Raw genomic sequence first — 21,311 nt, forward strand, 5'->3', positions numbered from 1 at the left:
TGAATGGCCTGCTTTCAAAGAGGTTTCTAAACATGTTGATTGTCCGCCTGGCCAGAAAAGCATTTCTGTAACATCAAAATCCCAAAACAGATCTGAGGGAGTTCCTCTGTCCAACCGCACAAAGACAGATTTGGATTCAGCCTACCTCCAACCATGGCTTTGGAGTACAATTGGGGGGGATTAAGACAAACATGGAAAAATGTAAAGTCCTCTGTCTGTTTTCAAGACTGATGATAAATCGGTCTACTGAACATCCGCATCATAAATCTGAGTAGATGCCCTCACATGACCAAAAAGAACGCTCCTGAACATTCTGGGTTCCAGATGCCACCGCTTTTTCTCACTAAAATGCCAGCGTGCAGGATTTCTTCAGGTACCTGGTAGAGTTGATCGTTGGAGACCCTGAAGGCGTCGATCATTGGGGCAGCAAGCAGCTGGGACACCGTGCACGGCAAAATCTGCCTTGCTGACATCTAGGACGATAGAGAAGGTCAACTTGACTTCTTCTTGGTGACAATGGTTCCTCTTCATCATGACCCAGACCTGTCTGAACACCGCTCTCTGGCCAAGCTCACACTTTCAACTGCACAACAACACACCCTGTTTAGCGGCTGGACCGTAGATCTGGACTCACAGGTGAAGAGCTGTGTGTTCTTACATTGCTTCCACATGACCAGGAACGTCAGGCCAGGTTTGCAGAACTCTGAAAGGACTGATTGGGTTTAAATCACGGTAGCAGGTGCACTGAATCAGGGAATTACCTTGATGCAGAGCAGGAGTGCAGAATATAGGTCAGCCTCTCATCAATTCATATTTACCTGTAGATTCAAGCGGCGCAGCGGTCGGCGCTTCTGCCTCACCGCAGAAGGTGGAGGAGTCTCCATAGGAGTACTCGGGTAACCATGGGGCTCCTCCGGGTTCCTCCCACAGGCCAAAATCATGCAGGAGGTTCATTAGGAACCCTGCATTGTCCAGATGTGAGTGACAGGGTGAATGTTTGTCTAAGTGGCCCAGTGAAGGTGAAGCCCACCTCTGGCCCAACTGTAAATGCAGGACAAGTGAAATACAGAATAGATGGATGAATAAATAAATGAATGGCAATTAGACTGGGTTAGGCAAATGAATGACACAGGAAGCTACCCTGTAAGTTGATAAACTTCATTTATTCTTTCAAAATATCTTACAATGACAACAGAGCAGAAAAGGTGTTGGTTCAAAGACCGAAGTCCTTCAGATGAAGCCACTGTTGGGTTCAGTGTGATCGTCTTCTGACGGGACGCTTTTCAAAACCTCAGAGACCCTCGGCGGTCACGCCGAGCTTTTTTTCCCCAAATATGTCTCACAAAGCTACAGCACCCTCTCATGACTTTATGGTTTTCGCAAGGACAGTTTCGGAGGCCCAGCGAGCCATTTGGATATGAAGGTAGAAGGACCGGAGGTAAATCGGAAATTGTGTCCCAAAGGGCCCGGCCAGTGTCCATTGTCGTCACAGAACGCAGCTTTGAGGGCAGCGGCTTCGTGGACACTTTTTCAGTTCCGACGCCAATTTGGGAAATAATCCTCCACCCCGAACATCAGGAAAGACCCTTCACTAGGTCTCATGGGGGATAGAGATAATTCCCTCATTGGATTATTCTGTGTTACTAACAAAGCCAGTGAGCTAGTGTTCCTCTAACTGCTCTTCTTCCCGAACATCTGAACGACAGAGGGTCAAGATTCACGGTGGGGCCGCCACGGTTCGACCGACGGCGTTTGAAACGAAACAGAAAGGTCTCTGTAAACAGACGGGGCTTACGGTCACCCTTTACTAGCCGGGGTGGAGCCGCGTGGTACATTTGCTCCTTGGACACCAACCTCACAAACAGGCCAATGGAAACGGCACAATTATCACGAGCACACCCACAGTATTGATTGACCTGCACACAAACCCACATACATATATATGTGGGTGGGTGTGTGTGTATATACGTGTGTATATATATATATATATATATATATATATATGTGTATATATATATATATATATATATATACATACCGTAATTTCCGGACTAGCGCACCTTAATAAAAGCCGCACCAGCTAGCCTGTCACTATCTGTCGGAGTTGAACGGCCTCAGAATTTCCCGGTCATTTCATCGGTCCGATGTGACGAGGACGTTTTAGCGGTGTGAAGCTCGTTAGCCCCCCCCCTCAAAAAAATCCATAAATTTGACGCATTGTTGTTTTATCGTCCGGAATTTACGGTATGTGTGTGTATATACATATGTAAGTATGTATATACACACACACACACACATATATATGTATGCATATATACATATGTATATATATACACGTATGTATATATATGTATATACACATATATATACACACACATATATATATATATATATATCACATTGTTTCAATGAGCGAAAGTAACCAAAGCCACGGCTAAAAAGTGGGTAACACTGTATTAAGGTGCTTGTAATAAGAGTCTACCTGTTCACAGAAGCGTCATAGACATTGTTGTGACACATTAATAAGTGCTAATGGCAGCCTGCTTAGCAAGGACGCCCTTTTCAACTGCACTCAGCTGAAGAATTAAGCCTTTACCAAGGCTGGTTTGCTGCTTCTCTCAACGTCCATGCGTAATTAATATAATTTACTTGGAGCCGCTCGGATGCGGCAGAACGTACAGTACACTGCTGAGAAATGCAGATAGCTGACGGTATGTTCAGCTTCTTGTAGCAACATATAAACCTTGTAAAGGCGTAATGATCTTGTAGATTTATCCGCGATACAAATCTCAACTTTGTATAAATGTGTCACCTGGTTGAAAGATTAAGTGCTTGTCAAACACTGATGCTCAGCAGTGCTGAGTTTAAGGCCTTAATTACCAGTGATTAGCTCATTCCTATTACACGGACCGTAATATCAAGTGTTCCCAAAACTGAATCCATCACAGCAATTTACATGTCGGGGGGCCACGGGGGGCTGCGCCTATGGGCACCCCGGGGATTCTGTACAGTATTTACACGTGTGCAAAGACGGGGGATAAAGCAAAGGCTGGACAGCGTCTGTCAGGCGGGGAGGAAGAAGAGCATCTTCCTCCTCTCTGAAAGCGGGGGCTGCCACCTTCAGGGCGGAGAGGTGATGACTGGGGTCAGTTTTGGGGTTGTCTTTCTCAAATCCTGGCGTTCAGCTTCCATTGTGTCCAGGCTGCCAGCAGAGGCGCGTTGTTTCGCTACAACCTGGTTACCACGCAGGTTCAAACACATTGATTCTTTTGGTTTTCAGGTAATTGTTTTATAATCTCAAGCAATCTTCTCTCTGGAGTTTTACAGTTTTTCAAAATTTTGTTTTTCTTCCCCACAATGTAAGTTCACTAACTCCACGGTTCTCTTCTACTTATGGATGAGCAGTGTGACTGCTGACCTGTTGGGTGATCTTCGACAGTGTTCTTGTGACTTCATGAAAACCATTTGGGGCGTAAAAAACGATCACCCTTACAGAGAAGTACGGAATACTTTTACCAGACACTTAGCGCTGGCTAATCTGAGAAGCCTTCTTGGTCAGCTCCTGGAGCTGTCATATCTACAGAATAGTGACCAGGGTTTACTTGACAAGGTTCCTCTGGAGAATCCTTTGGTGATCCAGTCGTGGATCGATGCAGAGGAGGAGACACACCTTTGTCCCTGTCAGATGTACTTTGAAGCTTACTTGCACTGTTTGCTTTGCCTTCTTTTGGGGGAGCAAGAACCCCTTCAGACCGAACCTAACGGTAAAGTCTTCAATCCTAATTGAATGCCATTAAGTTGGGACAATTAGAGGGTCAGAATTTAAGGGCTCAAAGAGCACAGATAAATGTGTTGATACCATTGAGACAGCCCGATGGCACCAGAACTTTCCAAATCTGATATTGAAACATTCTTAATTTCGTGAATATAGTTCATCTACTCCTGGATTCTCCATTTTAATCTCACAGATTAGGATATTCCTCTCCAAGCCCTTCGCCCTCTCCTTCTCCTCCCAATTTGTGTAAGTGCACAACTTCTTCATGGCAGCTGATTGTTCTCATCCTTCAGACGGTCTGTTCCTGTCGGTACGAGGCAGAGGTGGGGTGGGGGATGGGGGGGGGCTCGGCTGAATCAAAGCGCACGGTTTCTCCGACCTGCAGGCAGAGGAGGGTCTCCATACGATCCTCTGCCAAGTGCTGCGACAACTTAATAGGCTTAAGTATGAGCCTGCTGGAAGCATGAAGAAAGGGATTATTGTAAGATGCCGCGCCAAAGGAGGCAGGGAGCGGTGACACAGTGAGAGGAGATCAAGTTCAACACAACGGCGGGCTTTTTTGTGTCCAAAAACCAAAAGAGAAAAGAAAGGAGGAAAATTTGCGAGATCCTCCGGCTCACCGAGGATTGTGTGCTGGTGTGTCATCTCTCGTCGTCCCTGAAGGTGAGAGGGCGTGTAAGTCGGCTGACGCTGTCGGTAAACAAACCCCGACGCCGTTATCGCACCCCATCCAGCTTTGCTCAACTCCGGCAGGTAGTTACTGTACCAGGAATAAATAACAACAATAAAATTAAAAAAGTGCTTCCGGCTGATTCGTCCCCGCTCTAAGCCGGGCGAGTCTCCCATCTGGGATTTGGAGGTGAATATTCATGTCGCTGCTGTTCCAGTGCAGGTTACTCTTTGTGAGCAGGTCTCCTCCTTTTAATCCAACTCGGGGGAAGGGGGGGGCAGAAGGTCTCGTCCCAGTCGAGGATAAAGCCTTTCTTACAACTTGGTACAACTTGGACAATTATTTCATACCGTCTTTATCTGCCCTGCGGTGGGACCGGCACGCTTCAATTCAACTGAAAGGTCCATCCAAAACCTAGCGTTGCCTCCGAGCCGGTCAAAAATGGAACGCCTGTTGGGAAGCTCCGGGGGTCTCCTGGATCTCCTGGTGAATAACAGTCCACCCCAGATGTGAGGATGGGGCTCTGGACTCTGCTCCTCCGTTTGAATTTCTATTCATTCACTTTTTTCCTGACGTCATCCCAGCTTTACAAGGAAACTGGCGGTTGCCAGTCAAGCTCATTTTCTCTTCACTTTTTATTCTTCCCTTTCTGAAGGGATCTGATGAGAACGAATGACTGATTATTGAAGAGTTATTAAATATTATAAATGAGTTGAAGGAGGAAAACTTAACTAGTTATGTTTGCGAAGCCTTTGTCCTGGTCAAATTAACAACTGAAAACAATAAAAAACAGCAACTAAAGAATAACTTTTACACACCTTCCTTTTTGCATGCTTCTTCTCTCTTACCTCTTCTGTTCATTTATTTTATTTTTACTTTGCCAAATGGCTTGCTGAGTTCAGAACGAGCAAGAAAAACACGCGCTGACAGGCTACCCACTTTCTTGATGTTTCTATGCGTGTCCATTGTTTCTATTTTACACTTCATCTAATGCCTTTTGAAATAGATTGGAGTCAAAATGAATCATATTGGCCAAAAAATGAAATATTAGGCACGAATACATTCCTAACTTCAATGATAATGTTATCCCTCTTTGAAAGATGGATTCACTTGATTTTTTTCAGTATTTGCCTGGCAACTAATACTAATAAGACTCTTTGAATATTTAGTTTTAAATATTTATACTTTGAGCCAGACGCTAGGTTTCGTCAACCTTCCATGGGATCCAGATGATCGGGTCCTTCAGACTGTGATCCTTCTTGACTGCCTGGAAGGTGCCTCCGGCACGCCACTGAAAATACCAACATCCAAGTTGTAGTAATCTAGAATCATCCCTCACACTTCCTACTTTCAAACGCCGATTCTTAAGGCTCGTTACCAAGGCGACCTACTCCACTGTGCTTACATTCTGTGAACAGCCTTTCGGGGTGTCAGGCAGAAAAAGAAAAAAAAAAAGGAAAGAAAAAAAAAAGACACGAGCACCTGCAGGCTGGACGGCGGCTGGAAAAGCAGCCCGGCTGTCTCGGAGCACCGGTCCCGGTATTGTTTTTGAGGAGAGCGGAGCGGTAGCCCATCGCACTGTTGGGTTTGACTTCCTGAGTTTGATGCCCAAGCAGACGTCAATCGGGATCTGAAGGTCGGTTATGGGAGGGGAGTACGTAGTAGGGGAAAGGGCAAAAAAAAAAAAAAAAAAAAAAAATCACAGGTTGGTCTCCAATATTGCATTAGATTACAATTAGCACCGAGATCGGGATGGGGCGGGTCTGTGGACCAGCTGTCTGCCACGCAGAGGACTTCAGAGGGACTTTCTGCAGCTTGTTCAGATCTAAGAGGAGGTGGAAGTGGTGAAGTGATTTGCCTGAGAGTGGCGGCAGTGGTGGGTGTCACGCGTCTCCCGGTCGGTGAAAAGGCGAGTGGTGGCAGGTGACATTATGAGGATATGAGTGTGTGTGTGTGTGAGTGTGTGCGTTCGTGTGTGTGTGTGAGTGTGCGTGTGTGAGTGTGCTTCGTCGGCGCCGAGGCTCCATCACGTGTCCCAGTCCAGCTCTTTGCAGGCGATGCGGACGAGCCTGAGCTCCAGTTCGAAGGCGTCGGGCCGCTCCTGAGGGTTGGCGGACAGCATCTCGCGGATCAGCTGCTTCATGTGGCTGTTCATGCTTTTTTTCCTGGCCGGGATCAGGAGCTCCATCTTTGGGTTCTCCAGCAAGGCCTCTCCTAGCGGCACGATTTCGGAGCCCTGCTGCACGTAGCTCCCCAGCAGCTCCTTCTGAGTCTCGGCGTCCACGAAGGTGATGCGCTCCACCATGGCCCAGATGATCACGCCCAGGGCAAAGATGTCCGCCTTGGCCGTGTAGTGGCCCTCCCACACCTCCGGCGCCATGTAGAAGTGGGTCCCGCAGGCGGTGGACAGAAAGCACTTGTTGACGCTGGCCGGCTCTTCGGGATTGAGCCCCGAAGTGGAGCACACTTTGCTCAGACCGAAGTCGGCCACTTTGAGCGTTGGCTCGCAGGAGCCGGCCGGCGTGCACGCCTGTGAGATGAGGATGTTGTCAGGCTTGAGGTCGCGGTGGATGATCTGGTTGCGGTGGAGGAAGGCCAGCGCGCTGCCCAGCTGCAGCATGAAGCTGGTGTTGGTCTTGCGGCTGGGTTTGCGCGACAACAGGTAAGCGTTCATGTCGCCGCCATCGCAGAAATCCATGACAAACCACAGGTGGTAGGCACAGCAGGGGTCGAACCGGATCTCGCCCTTCAGAGATGTCTCCACCAGCTGAGGAGAGACAGCAGGAGTCAGTGGTAGCTCACAGGGAGGTGGATCTACGCTTCCAAAAGCACCCAAAAGTTAGCTAAGCATGCCAAACAACTGAAATCAGAATTCAAAATATGAACGCACAAAACAGGCAAAGTCATCGTTGACATTGAATTACCGTTGACTAATCCGGCTAGCTTAGCATTGCACCTGAGACACAGCTGTGATGATGTATTCAGCCTTTTTTAAATAAAACGCTGCTCTGATGTTCTTCTCAGTCTTGGTCCAAGCAGTAATCAGAGGAACGCTGGAAGCGGTTTGAACCTGTGCTAACAGGCCTTCAGTCATTTCAATGGGAGTTACAACAAATAATAATACACTATTTTATTTGTTATTTATTAAATTCATGTTTTTGTGTGGGGTTATTTGATATTTTCCGAACAGGATTAGCCTAATTAATATCCCATCATGTTTAATGCCTTCTATTCTTCTCCTTGGAAGGCACCGCTGCACCAAGCACACACTCGACAGAGAAAATTAATGTTTATATAAATATCCCTGATTCTTAGTTCTTGCACTTTGTTTCACACAAGGATCTGTGATATGAACAGGTGATGTGGTCCTCGAGGGATTCTTTGCCTGACACGTCGTCGTCTTCGAGTTTAATCATTCAGATTAAAATGGAGATCTGAGTCCCACCCGGATGGTTCGGGAGGAAACTTCTGTTTCGCTATCTTGTACGCATCTGTGAAAATTAGAGTTGACAACACCTACAGGGTTTCACTTGATTAAGTGTCAATTCTCCCCCTTCGCTTACGAGAAACCAACAAATGGTGCCAAAACTTGTGGAGCCTGAGAGACGGAAAAGGCCGGTGATTATCTCACCCGGACCCGGCCCAAAGCTCCTAATCGTAACCGAGCCAAACGAGGAGAGCAGTGGCGGACGACGAGGAAGCCGTCAGCCGTGACGAGAGAAGCGAGGCGGCTCTGGCTTTGTATTCACGGCAGCCTCCGCCTGTGTGGGCCATTCTTCTTCATCAGAGCTGCGCGAGGAGCAGCTTTGATGCCCCCACCCGGCCTCTGCAGCTGACGACCAATAATCTCCGCTTTCTGACGGTGAATCGCAAACCTGTAGCCCCCCCCACTCTTCAAATGAGGATTGAAAGACCAGAAATTAAAGGGTGTTTCCTATAGGGTGCAGGAAACACACAGCTTTGATAAGAGATGAGGGTACGTTGGGCACCAACGTGCCAGCAGAGTCACACATGCTCTGAATGGAAGCGAGCGTAGCAACAGGAAACAAAAGGCTTCTGGACACAAACGTGTTCTTTCATGGGACAAGCCACAGAACCCACTACCCATGAAGAATGGATGGAAATTGTCCCACAGTTGGTGCGGTCAGATAATTCCGCCCCATTATCATGTGTTCTTCAGCGGGCGAACGCGTCCTGGAACACCGGAGCCAGAAAGAGCTGGAATCAAAGAGCTTCTGGGAAAGAGTCCAGTGCTGCTGCTGCAGAACGCCTGACAATGGGCCCTAATCAGGCTGCTGGCAGACAGCGGGGGGCTCCACGACATGACCGGCTGCCCAACGAGGGGGCCGGAGACCGGAGCCCCCGCCCTGGAACCCAAGGACACGTGATGGCGGGGGCCAACGGGGTTGTCACGATAACACGATTTCACAGTTGGATACGTCTGATGACCCATACCCCGAAACCCGGCTCAGTGACGGATGCAAGGGGAGAAGCACCAACCCGTTCAGCGGCAGATTGTTTGAAAAACATGCTGATTCACTACCAAACTGAGCACAAACTGAATACTGCCCCCAAAGACCCAGCCTGCTTCAGCCACTGATAATCTTATTTGAAAACTAATGTGATAAAAGCCTGCTATGATTTAACCATTAGAGAAGGAACAATGACTCTCCAAATGTGCCCAGAGCTTAGACAAGTATCCATACCGAAGAATAGCTCTCACAGTCCTGGTTGTCATCAGCTGTAAGAAGGATGATACGTTTTGGGGACATTCACCTGTTATCTGTCTTCACAACAGGAACAATAGCAAGGATTGGATCAGGCAACCTTTACTGTCCCAACAAGGAACTGGCATCGTTTGAGGACTTTTGCAGAAGGTGGCTAATGCTTCCTCGGGACTAAAGTCCACTGTGCTAAGCTAACAGAGGTGAGAGCATTAATCTTCTTCTTGTAGAATTCAGGCAGTTTTTGATCTACCATGGAGATCCAATCTGGCGACTCGACAATAAGTCAAGGGTGTGATAAATCAAGAGATGGCCTAACCTACCAGCAGTCTTCAAGTACGACGGTAGTTTGGCAAAACAGAGCAGTTTAAAGGAGCGTAGTGTATAGACAGTAACTATAAACAACCATTCTGCTCTGGGTTGTAAAGTGTTAAGTGCCCTTAGCCTTCATGAACTGCAATCCAATAGAAAATCTTTCCGGAAACAATCCTGCACGCTATAAAAAAAATCTTTTACGGGATCATCCCGAGTATGCTGCTATGTTTGCATGAAACGTAAAATATTTTCGAAACGTTGTCGCATTGCCATCGTACGCCTGTGCTGTATAAGCCAATTTTCCAAAACGGCGATGTGTCCTTAAATGCAGCTGTTGTTTTTTTCCCTTAAACCCAGTGAACGTCTGTTCAGGGACACCGTTTTCAAGTGAGCGAATGTGCACCGGCCACGAAAACCATTACTCAACGAAGTATGGCTGGATCCAATTAGGTGGTTTCCAAACAGTAGATTTCACTGTCTGACCATCATCAGTCATCTGGGTCATCAGCTGATTCAGAAGTGTCATGACCTGGACTAGACTCTTGACATGGATCAATAAATCTGGAGAATCTACAAGCCAGTACTGGACTCAAAAGAATACGATAAGGTCTCGGAGCTCTGCTTTAAATTAACATTCCAGTGAGAATTTAAGAAAGTTTACAGGATATCCCCTAGCAGTTTGTAAATCAAATCCAGCTTCACGTTCATTCCAGGGGTTTTAGTTTTCTGAGACATGCCTTTGAGCAACAAGTGCCTTTCAACTTCCATGTTGTCACAATCCTGCTCCGTCCAGCTGGATCTGCGTCCTGACGGAGGCCTTGCCTCCTCAGAAATGTGCTGCCAGCAAAGCTCCACTCAGCATTTGGCAAACATGACTTCATCTGGGGCAAATAAACAGCTCCTCTTGTGTTACCTGATGATCCGACATCTGATTACCGGCAACTCTGGACGGCGGCGCTGTTTGAGCAGCTGCCCAGCTGAGATTTGACAATAACCGTGGCGTTTGTTGTCAAAGACCGCCCATTTATAAAAACCAGTCAGTGGAAACATGACAACGTTTGACCGAGCAGAGAGAAGATTTAGGATTATGTAGTACATTGGCACATGACAACAGAACCACATGACCCGGTGTTTACAACATTGGTGACCAATTAATCCTTCTGTTAATGCATTATTTCATATATATTTTACTGCAAAGTCATACTGGCTTTAAATTCTTTTAGTCATTTATGTTTTTTGAATACTGGGACACAATTTTCTTCTTCAACTTTGGGCTTCTCTTTTCAGGGGTCGCCACAGCGAATCAACCCTCTCCATCTAACCCTATTCTCTGTACCCTCCTCTCACACCAACTGCCTTCATATCCTCCTTCCTACGTCCATAAATCTTCTCTTTGGTCTTCCTCTAGACCTCCTGCCTGGCAGCTCCAATTCCAGCATCTGTCTACCACTATATTCACTATCCTTCCTCTGTACATGACCCAACCATCTCAGTCTTCTCTGACTTTCTCTCCAAAACATCTAACATGTACTGTTCCTCTGATAGACTCACTCCTGATCCTATCCATCATGGTCACTCCTAAAGGGAACCTTAGCATCTTCATCTCTGCAACCTCCAGCTCTGCCTCCTGTCTTTTTGTCATCTTAACATTTTCTAGTCCCTACGGCATCGCTGGTCTTACAAGACCACTGTCTTGTACATCTTTCCTTTCATTCTGGCTGACAGTCTTCTATTAGTCTAATATTGGGGACACAATGAAATCTTAAAAAAAACTTTCATTCATTCATTCCTTCATTCCCTATTCTGGTTATCATGTAGTCAGGGATGTGCTGGGCTTAGAGGTCTCTGTTGAAGCTCCAGCATGGTTTTGGACTGTGGGAGGAACACTGAAGAACCCCACGCAGACATAGGGAGAACATGGAGACTCCACACAGAAAGACCAGGGACCTCTTTGCTGTGAGGGGGAGGAGCTAACCTCTGTACCACAGAGCATATCACAGTGCACTTCTTCATTCTAAGGTCCTTCAAAGTTTCACTGTACTTTAAACAGTCTAATCCTGCCTTTGCTAGTTCCCCGCTGACACTGACTTATGTAATGGTTTAACTACAGCATATGATTGTTTTTCTGTACAACAGAAAAACTAATACCAAGCAAAGCATAAGGAGTCTTGACGTTCCGGTTTTTCCAGATGCTGGCCGCTTGCCTGTCCTCAAACAGTGAGGGTGACTTGTTGCTCAGCACCAATATTACATGTAAATCAGCAACCCAACACCCTCCTGTCTGGACGGATTTCCATGACTTTCCTTAAAAACCCTGCATGCTAATGGTTTGCCGCTGTAAATGTACATGAGCCTTTCCTGAGAAGTTGTGAAATGCCAAGAGGCTGTTTGATTGTTTTTCCAAAAAGTGAGTCCAGGACCACAATCCATGTCTGGTGTGAACGTGGAGGTCGGAGCTGCAGAGGATGACCAGGGCCTTCATAAACCGTCTGAGAAAAAACCTGCTCCTGGAAAGGACTAGACCGAGGAAGCAGAAGGTTACTTAGTCAAGAATAACACTTCATGATCTGGAGTCTTCTTGACAGTTCTCCGGGTGTTTTCCAGTCAATTCTCACATTTTTGAGGTATTTCTGACTAATTCTCACTTCTTCAGTTTCACAGCTATTAAATGGGGATTTGTTGTGAAACTTCATTCCGCTTTCTTCTGCTTTGTCCTCCCTCCTCTTTGACTGTTGTAATGAGGCTTATCAGGGTTAGAATACTTGAGGGAACCCTTCCAGCAGTGGGTCGGTCAGGGTATGTGACTAACATATGGAGTCATGTAATGGGTCCACAGAGAGCACGTCAAAAGAGAATCTCACCTCCAGGGTGAGAAGAAATTAACTTTTACTCCCTCTTACCAAAGGCTAAGGTAGTTTAGGAGCATTTTGGTCTGTAACATTGATCTGACACTGATGTCTGTCCGGCACTGATTGTTTGGTGAATAAAAAATGAAAATCAGAATCTCTGCATTTTGTCTATGGTGCTTCCAACACCCTCAGAAGGAAAATGACTGTTTGCTGTTGTCCATGGCGAGAAGAATATTCAAACAGCGCGTTATAAACAACACATCGCAATATCGACCCTCAGGAAACGGTCTCCTGCCGGAAGACACCTGACATCTCCAGGTGCTGTAACCCTCTTTATTGACAAACACACAGAAAACACATCAACACGATCATCGCTTCCCACCGCTTTAATGTGGTTAAAAAGTAAAAACGTTGGCTGGGAAAAGGGCTCTATAAATAACGTTATTCTTTTGTTACTGCGAAAGAAGACCAAATGACTTTAAATACTATTGTCACTCCACTTGGATCTTGGAACTGTAACAGGAAAACTGATATGAAACATCTCATTATTTTACTTTTCATTACTTTTAACAATTGAATATTGTATCTATCAATTTAGTGACTACAGATTGGTGGATTTGGGGAAATGGAAAGGAAAGTGAAAGGTCTTTAATGGGCCCCCCTAATGTTGTCCTCTTTCTAAATGGCTATGACATGAAGTGCAGCTCACCTCCAGGTACAGCGGGGAGCTGGAGCCGTGATTCATCCTCTGGGCGAGCTGGTCGCGCTGCAGGATGCACTCCTCCAGGTGGATGACGTTGGGGTGCTGGCTCTGGATGCTGCTGAGGGCCCAGAACTCGCGCAGAGCCAGTTCCACATTTTCCGGCGAGTGGCAGCGGATCTTCTTCACGGCCACCCGGGCGCCGGTGCGCTTCACCACTGCCTCATAGACCACGCCGTAGCTGCCACGGCCCACCTCCTGGATCAGCTCGTATTTCGGCTGGCTGCTGACCATCCTAGTCCTCACTGCTGACACACAGCAACACACGGGTTCAGCTCGAAACTCGCCGTTTATTTGTTTATGTTCCCAGCCGCTGCATGGTTGCAGGGCCAAACACATCACTGGGACGTTTTAAATTTTCAGACACTATCTATACAGCTTTTCCTGCACTTTGACAAACACTTTTTGAGATTTTTCCCAACCCATCTGTCAGTAAGTGAATATTTTAAATATTTAATATTCCCCCAAATAGCATGTCTATGTGTAAGGCCATAGTGTACAAATATTTCTGGGTGTGCTTTTGAACCTCCAGTCACAAAAAACAAAAGGAGTCAATATGATACAAGGCTTAACAAAAAACTCCAAAAAAAAGCAAATATCCCTGACTTTCTCAACCCTTCTTCTTTTATTCACATTCCTGAAGTCTTCCAAACCTGGAGAATCCGTTTCCAGGTATTCCAGAACATTGTGAACACACGAACCCAACATTGGTCGGTCTTAAAATAAGGAATTGTCATCAATACCTCCCTGAAAACACATATACCAGATTCCTCAATTTCACATTTCGGGTGAATTGAGGACAAAAGAGACCGTGACGATCAACGTTAATTACTTTTAAATATACATCTGTCACTTTAGGCTGTTTAAAATCCCATGTCAGATAAAAAGCAGCAGTGAACAAATTGTCCCGACACAAGGACAAGCTTAGCTCCGGAGCCGTTTCACAGGCATTTTAATAAAAGACATCTGACACAGCAGCACTGATTTGACCTAATTAGGAAATTAGGAACATCTTTTTAAAAGTGTCTTATTCTTTTCTGCCCACTTTCAAACAACAGTGAACTAAAGTTGGGATTTTCAGTCGACGGCCAGCTGGATCACCAAGGCCGCTGTCCAAACAAAGGCTTAGTGGGACAGGGATCTGTATTTGACATTGTGACCTCTTAATCATCTTCCATTAACACCAACTGCCATACAGCCCACCAGCACTTAAAACAATGACAGATATTTTAGATGTAAGAGTTGTATTTCTGAAATCATTGGAAACGTATCTGCATATCTCAGCCACCCCACTGGGTTTCCCTGTACTGCGATGTGACAACCTTTGGAGTTGTAAATCCCTCCACTGCTGTCCAAAGGCTACGTTATGAGTCCAGCTTCTCCCGCAGCTATGCTGAGTGTTTAGGTAGGTTGGGGTCCATGATGGGTTTACATCCTCCTACGAGCTTGTTCCTCAACATTAGATGATGTCATCTTGAAAAAATAAAAGAGACTGGAGGTGATGTCACACTGACAAGGTGACATCACAAAGCTCTCGCCAGCTCCACCACTCAACGTGACATCATGGCCATCATTCTTTCTTGCTCAATTGTTGGCCTCCCACTCGAATATTTCCGTTTCATAGATCTCCTCCGTGGCCAGAACAGTTGTCAGCCTCTGTAGTTGACTTCTATGATACAGGGTGGCTGACATCCTGCACACTAATGTCTGATCTCAGCCACTGGACGTCACTTAGCTGACTCCACTTCCTTCTCTTCAAATAGTAATCGATGAGAGCTCTCACTCCCTTTGCTAATCTTTCCTCTCCCTGGTGTATTTGGACGTTTGCGGGTATTTCGTTCTTCCAGCTGGTGTTCCGAGTAAGGCTATCCATGCAGGTGGGATCAATTCTCTCTGGTCGGCAGTCTTTGCCGACATCACAAGATCTTTCCCTCATTTAGGAGCTCGGATATGAGAAAACCCTCATGCTGAGGCAATAGCTCCTTGTGTCCAATCTGCTCAACTCCTAAAGGCCAAAAGCCATAGACTTTTATGAAAAAGAAGTAACTGTAAAACGCTGGATATTCTTTTTAAATGACCTGCTTTACTTCCTAAGTAACCTTAGTTTGGTCATAATATTTAAAAACAAGAGCGACACGATTGAGTTATTTTTCCTCACATGGGGGTTTGAACCTTAATGTCCACGTTGCATCAGCTGACACTGAGCAGCTAGAAATAGAAGTTATTGGAGCCCCGCCTACTCAAATACATCCAAGGTCTTGTCCACCTCCAAAGTTATACCTCTATAAGGCCGGCATTGTTATCCCGGCCCAGATAGCGACTGATAGTATTTTTAAAGAGCACTCTGCTGAGCCATAGCTGCTGACAATAGCTTATCCCTAGCCTTCAAGACTCAAAGCATCCTGCTGAGAACGTTGCCATTACCTGGATGGAGGTTCCTCCGTCTGTCCCTTCAGTGATGGGACCTATGGTATGTTTACTAAGTTAAACTCTACTTGTTTGAGAGTACAGAGCACAACCTCTGATGCCGCCTCTGCCACAAACATCTATTTGACAGCATCTCCACATCACTTTTAAACTATACAGTTCTTCTGTTGTGAACAGAAATGACAGAAATGACCACAATAATCAGATCTCTGGGGACAGCCTGCAGAGTGTTTGGACGTTCGGTGCCTCTGGCATTGGCCTAAAGGGTGTGGGTCCAAAAAGTAATTAGATAAGAGCTATCAGTTTGCAGGAGGAAGTTGACAAGCAACTGTCAGACACTTGAGATGTGGACGAGATAGAGCCTGCTAGAATCATATGGTTCTGCTGAATGTGGATTTGGTCCTACCTCTGACTGACGGGAAAAAATATAAGCCACTTGATCCTGCAGGTTCTGACGGGCAGCATCCCTATCTTATTCACAAAGATGTGCAGCCTGGCGCAGTGCACACTTTCTGCCACGTATTTGCTCAATGTCCATTATAATGTGCTTTAGGAAACCCAGTTGAGGAACGCACTGGCTCTTGAAATGTACATTCATTAAAAGAAATTGTGAATTAGGTGTCAGAGGTCTTGGTTTTATCTGCACTTTGTTCAAGAAAAGACTGTAATGAGACGATTTTTACATTACAAGCCTGCGATTGGAGAAATGTCTTTGCCCTAGAAGCTGACAGCATGGCGACGCTGAAATTTACTAAGCACATAATAATTTTATTAGCTCTTTTACAAAAGCTCAGAACTGTGACGAGAGCCCAACAATTCAACAGAGTACCTCTCCCTGTTTAGTATCCGAGGCTGACACGAATGAAGAAGCGCTGATCCACCGGGATGGCGCTCGGACGTTACCTGCCATGTTCACACTGCAATTAATTACTCCACTGGGAGTCTGGAGCTCTGTGGAGCTACAGATGAGAGAGTGAGCTTTCTGGAAAGAACCATCCACTGATATTGATGTACTGATAATGCAAAGCCCCATGTCAAGGATGGCATTGGCCTAAATACAGCCCTATAAATATCATCTACATGTAATTAGAGTAATGACATACCGGCCAAGTTAAGCATATGACCATCACATAGCTCGGTGCTACATTTGGACTCCATCACTAAACCTTCCAAACACACCTCATTTTGTCGCTGAAAACACACCCACGTGTTCCTGAAGCCGAGCCTCGGTAACATGTTGCGCTTATGAAAGAGTTCCCATGACGCTGAGGACCTGATAATGACAGAGGTAGGCTGGAAACGTGTAGAAGGCTAACACCACCACCCTCCCTAAGCCCTCTCTTGTAGCTACACAATTCTGTTCAGCTCCCAGGGCACAAATACACCCCCATGTGTCCTGGTCCCCATTAGTCCTTTATTATTATCTGCTTCTTTTAACGACCTATCTGATAATCATGATTATTACTTTAATTCATGACTGAATGGAAGGTACAAAACATCCAACACCTGTTCTTTGGTTATGACATGAATGTCTGTCATTAAATACAGATATTAACTGGTCAATATTCTTGAGACTGATGACATCCATACAGTCAGCAGTATGTTATTATCCACTATTTTTCCTTTCTCCGGTCACGAGCAGCACATCAATATCCATCTAAACCAGATTAACGTCAAAATAGCCTCTGGGTACAATGTGGACGTTTCAGGATAGCAGGAATATCCTGCTGATTTTAAAATTCAATGTTGGCCTTGAAACCAAAACACAGCATCACTCAGAGTACAGCAGCTTAGATTCATAAGAATCATCCTTTGGAGGCCTCGAGTAGCGCTACCCCGGCCTTGGACAAGCTGTGAGTGCAGGTACAAACCGATCGAATCATTGAAGAACTACTAATGCTTCGACTTTTAAGTAGATCTATGAAAGAGTGATTGTATGGGCTGGCTATCAGTGTTGAGCTAAACATACGCAGCAACCGATGTGTGTCAGGTACCATTCCAAACATTTCACTTCTCACCGAGTGGATTACAGTCACACATTGTGATTCTAATGCAAACCCACTTTGAACAGACCTTTGGGCACAGGAAAAGAGATGCAGACCAAACCACATCAACATCCTCAAAAACACGAAACCCTGAGCTTCACTCTCAGTAAGAGAAAAGAATCACACGGCAGTGACAAACAAGAACGAGGAAGGACGACGCGTGAGAGGGGATGTTTTGTCATAGACATGTGTGCTCAAGAGTTCACATATGGACACTTTCTATGAAAGCCCCTCCATCATTACTTTTTATAAAATCACTGTTTCAAAAATGTTCATTCAATGTCGATAATCTCAAAAAAAAAAAGAAAAGAGTAATGCAAAATATCCCATAGTCTCCATCTGTGTGTGTGTGTGTGTGCACGGTCACGAGTTATATCGCACTTTCACACCCTGTGGTTTCAACGCTCTTCACACTGAATCACTTTCACACAGCGTTGGTGGCACAGCTGCCCTGTGAGGTGCTAAGCAGACCACCTCGGCACGCAGACGGGAATCAAACCACCAACCTTCGATTGGCTTCGACTAACACACACCTGCCCCAAAGTGTGTGTTTCTCTATACATCTATATGTCCACACCCATACATTTGTAAATGTGTGTGCATTCCACATCAAAACACACCTGCAAGTGAAGCACTTTTATCACACCCACAAACACACACACACACATATATACATATATATATATGTATATATATATACATATATATATATATATATATATATATATATATATGGGTCAGTTGTGACACATGTTAGAGCAGTCGTCCCTCGGGTCGGCGGTTCGATTCCTGGCTCCTTCGGTGTGAGTTTTACATACATGCAAATATACATACATACATGTATAAACATATATTGACTTAAAGATTAGCACTGCCATTGTTTGATCCGGGTAGCCATGTTTGTCAATAAAATACTCTCATATGTTGAGGAGGTGACCTGTGTAAGCTATTGGATGGACAGTCAGTGCACCTGCCCATCCTGAAGCGATAAATCGATCATGTCCGTTCGATTGCTGGCGTTCCGATCAGTGACATAAGGCACGGGACGCAGCACGCGTTGCAGCCCCGCAGCTAATCGCAGGCAGCGCGGCTGATAGCTGCCATGCTAACGGGCTAATTAGACACCCTGCAGGGCTGATTGGCTAACAAGCTAACAGCTATATGGCCCGACGACCGCTGTTGTCGGCTAACAGCGGCTAATCACACCGCTAACAAAGAGTCGGACCGCCGCCGCTCGGTCCCCAGCGACACCAAGTTCGGCGCCCCGGCCGTGGAGGTGCGGGCACCGCCGGTTTATTGTCCTGTGTGTGTGTGTGTGTGTGTGTGTGTGTGTGTGTGTGTGTGTGTGTGTGTGTGTGTGTGTGTGTGTGTGTGCGCGCGCGCGCGCCGCCAAGGATTCACCCTCCTAACACACACCTGCCGGTTAGCGGTGGTGGTGGCGGCTTCCCCCCACTCCCCTCCACCGAACGCCCCGTTCCGTCCACCCCGTCCCGGCCGGCGGCTCACCTTGGCGGCCGTCGCCGTCCGGGGTTCAGTCGTCCTCCCCGCTCCCCCTGGCAGCCATTACCGACGCGCACGTTCTCCTCGCGCAGTCCGACCGACGACGGCTCGTGAAACACTGGCCGGGAGGCTCGTGCAGCTGCCGCGCCGCTGCAGCGGTGCTCGCGCGTGCGCGCCGCTTCCGCCCGCGCCTTTCACAATAAAAGAGAAACAAAACAAACCCGAACCGGGACACCGGGAGTACGACGGAAGACGGGGGAAATAGCAGTTAACAAGGGAGATAGAAGACAATGGAACCATCCATCATCTCTATTATACTATTCTATTTTATTCTTTTCTATTCTACTCTACTTTATTCTATTCTATTTTATTCTATTATCTATCCATCTATCATCTACAGCTTACCCCAGCTGTCATGGGGCGCCGAAAACGTACCTTTTCACCAAGCACTATCCTACCAATCGCACTCATCCCCCCCCCAAAAAAACAAGAAATGAATGTATGTATGTTTATGGTTTTGAGATGCTATTTGGTAGAGTGGTGACTTCTGCATAACGACTTTGGTACTTTGGATTTTCGGTTATTGAATTGCAATTTCTGTAAGCCGCTTTGGATAAAAGTGGCTGCTAAATGACTGTAATGTAAAAATATGATGAGACACCCTGGGTACACCAAGGCGTAGCCAGTTAATCGCCAGTCACATATATGAACAAACAACCATTCACTCACTCACTCACTCACTCATTCAGGGCAATTTTCCCATCCATCTTCTACACTGAAGATAAGCTGTGGAATCTACAGCTTATCCTACACTCAGGGTTGTTGGGGTGCTGGTCACAGGTCAATCGCAGGGCCACCTCCAAAGACAGACAACATTCATTCACTCACTCATTTTCCTAAATTTTCTTTGTAGTTAACGTGCTGCATGTTTTTGGACTGTGGGAGTAAACGGGAGAACCCAGAGGAACATGTGCACACGCAGAGAACATGCTAACTCCACACACAAAGGTCCCCTTGTCCGAATAGAAATAGGGTCCTTCATGCTGTGAGGCCAAAGTGCAAACCGCTGTGCCACCCTCACCAGCCTATTCTATTATTATTCTCTATTATTGTTGCGGTGCAACCTGGTCCAAGCAGGTTGGAATGAGTGGAGAAAAGTGTGAGGGAGTATTATGAGATAGAAGACTATGAGCCAGAATGAAAGGAAAGGTGGAGGAGACAGTGGTGAGATGGTCTACAAACAGTGACAATGATGGATGCTGGAATTGGAGGTCTAGAGGAAGACAAATGAGAAGATTTAAAGACATAGTGAGAGAGAGATGTTAAGCGAGTTGGGGTGAGAGAGGAGGATACAAAGAATAGGGTTATATGGAGGAGGCGGATTCACTGTGGAGACCCCTGAAGGGGAAAATAATTTTATTTTAGTGCAACTTGTTGAACAATTCTTACATATTAACATACAGTATATTGTTAGAATGGTTTATTTTTTGAGTATTCTATTTTTGGCCACTTTTTCTTCCACTGTCCACTTTCTGCTGTGAATGGATGAAATTTCCCCACTGTAGGATGAGTAAAGGAATATTCTTTCCATTCAATCTCACCTGTAAATCCATTTACATGAAACTATTCACCCTCTCATTCTCACATTATATTGAGAAAAACAACTATTCAGCCTCTAATTCACACCTCGCATTAAGCCATTTTCTCTCTCACTCAAATGCCACATAGAGAAATCCACACATTCGTCATCTCATTCATTCTTTACATAGAGAAAAACATCCACCCACTCTCATTCACACATCACATAGACATTTAACCATTCACACATTCATCATGTAGAGACACAATCATTTACTCACTCAAGTTTTATATAGAGACATACACCCATTCACCTTCTCATTCATTCTTTACACAGAGAAAAAAAACACTTTCACATTTATAACATTGGATGATATATTCCAATGTGTCCCAGTTATTCAACCCACACAGATAGATAGATAGATAGATAGATAGATAGATAGATAGATAGATAGATAGATAGATAGATAGATAGATAGATAGATAGATAGATAGATAGATAGATAGATAGATAGATAGATAGATAGATAGATAGATAGATAGATAGATAGATAGGATTCATGTGTGCAGGTTCCCCGCCTGCAGTTCCATCCAGCTCCTGCAGATGACGCCATTTCACCTGTTTGATAGAATAAGCCGTCAGAAAGCTGAGGGTTTGGAGAAAAAAA

The 21,311-nt window shown here is 45.7% G+C and overlaps 1 protein-coding gene across 5 annotated transcripts; it reads right to left on the reverse strand.

Annotated features, from left to right (window-relative positions):
• Positions 1 to 1,144: 1,144 nt before the first annotated feature.
• pdik1l (PDLIM1 interacting kinase 1 like) lies at positions 1,145 to 19,168 on the reverse strand. 5 transcript variants are annotated; one of them, XR_015109116.1, is made up of 4 exons: positions 19,072 to 19,168; positions 13,043 to 13,338; positions 5,928 to 7,212; positions 1,145 to 4,535 (listed from the first exon to the last, which is right to left on the reverse strand). XR_015109116.1 is itself a non-coding variant. In XM_086177644.1 (3 exons), exons 2-3 carry the CDS (start codon positions 13,325 to 13,327, stop codon positions 6,472 to 6,474), a joined length of 1,026 nt encoding a protein of 341 aa, XP_086033770.1. In that variant the 5' UTR covers positions 13,328 to 13,338; positions 19,072 to 19,168; the 3' UTR covers positions 1,145 to 6,471. The 5 variants fall into 5 exon arrangements, 3 of the variants coding, with proteins under 3 accessions (XP_086033770.1, XP_086033771.1, XP_086033772.1); XR_015109115.1 differs by having other exon boundaries at positions 4,796 to 7,212; XM_086177644.1 differs by having other exon boundaries at positions 1,145 to 7,212.
• Between the last annotated feature and the right edge of the window lie 2,143 nt (positions 19,169 to 21,311).

This window comes from Fistularia commersonii, chromosome 30 (genome assembly GCF_037954325.1).
Source record: "Fistularia commersonii isolate RoL2024-O1a breed Wild chromosome 30, RoL_Fcom_v1.0, whole genome shotgun sequence".
Lineage (NCBI taxonomy): Eukaryota > Metazoa > Chordata > Actinopteri > Syngnathiformes > Fistulariidae > Fistularia > Fistularia commersonii.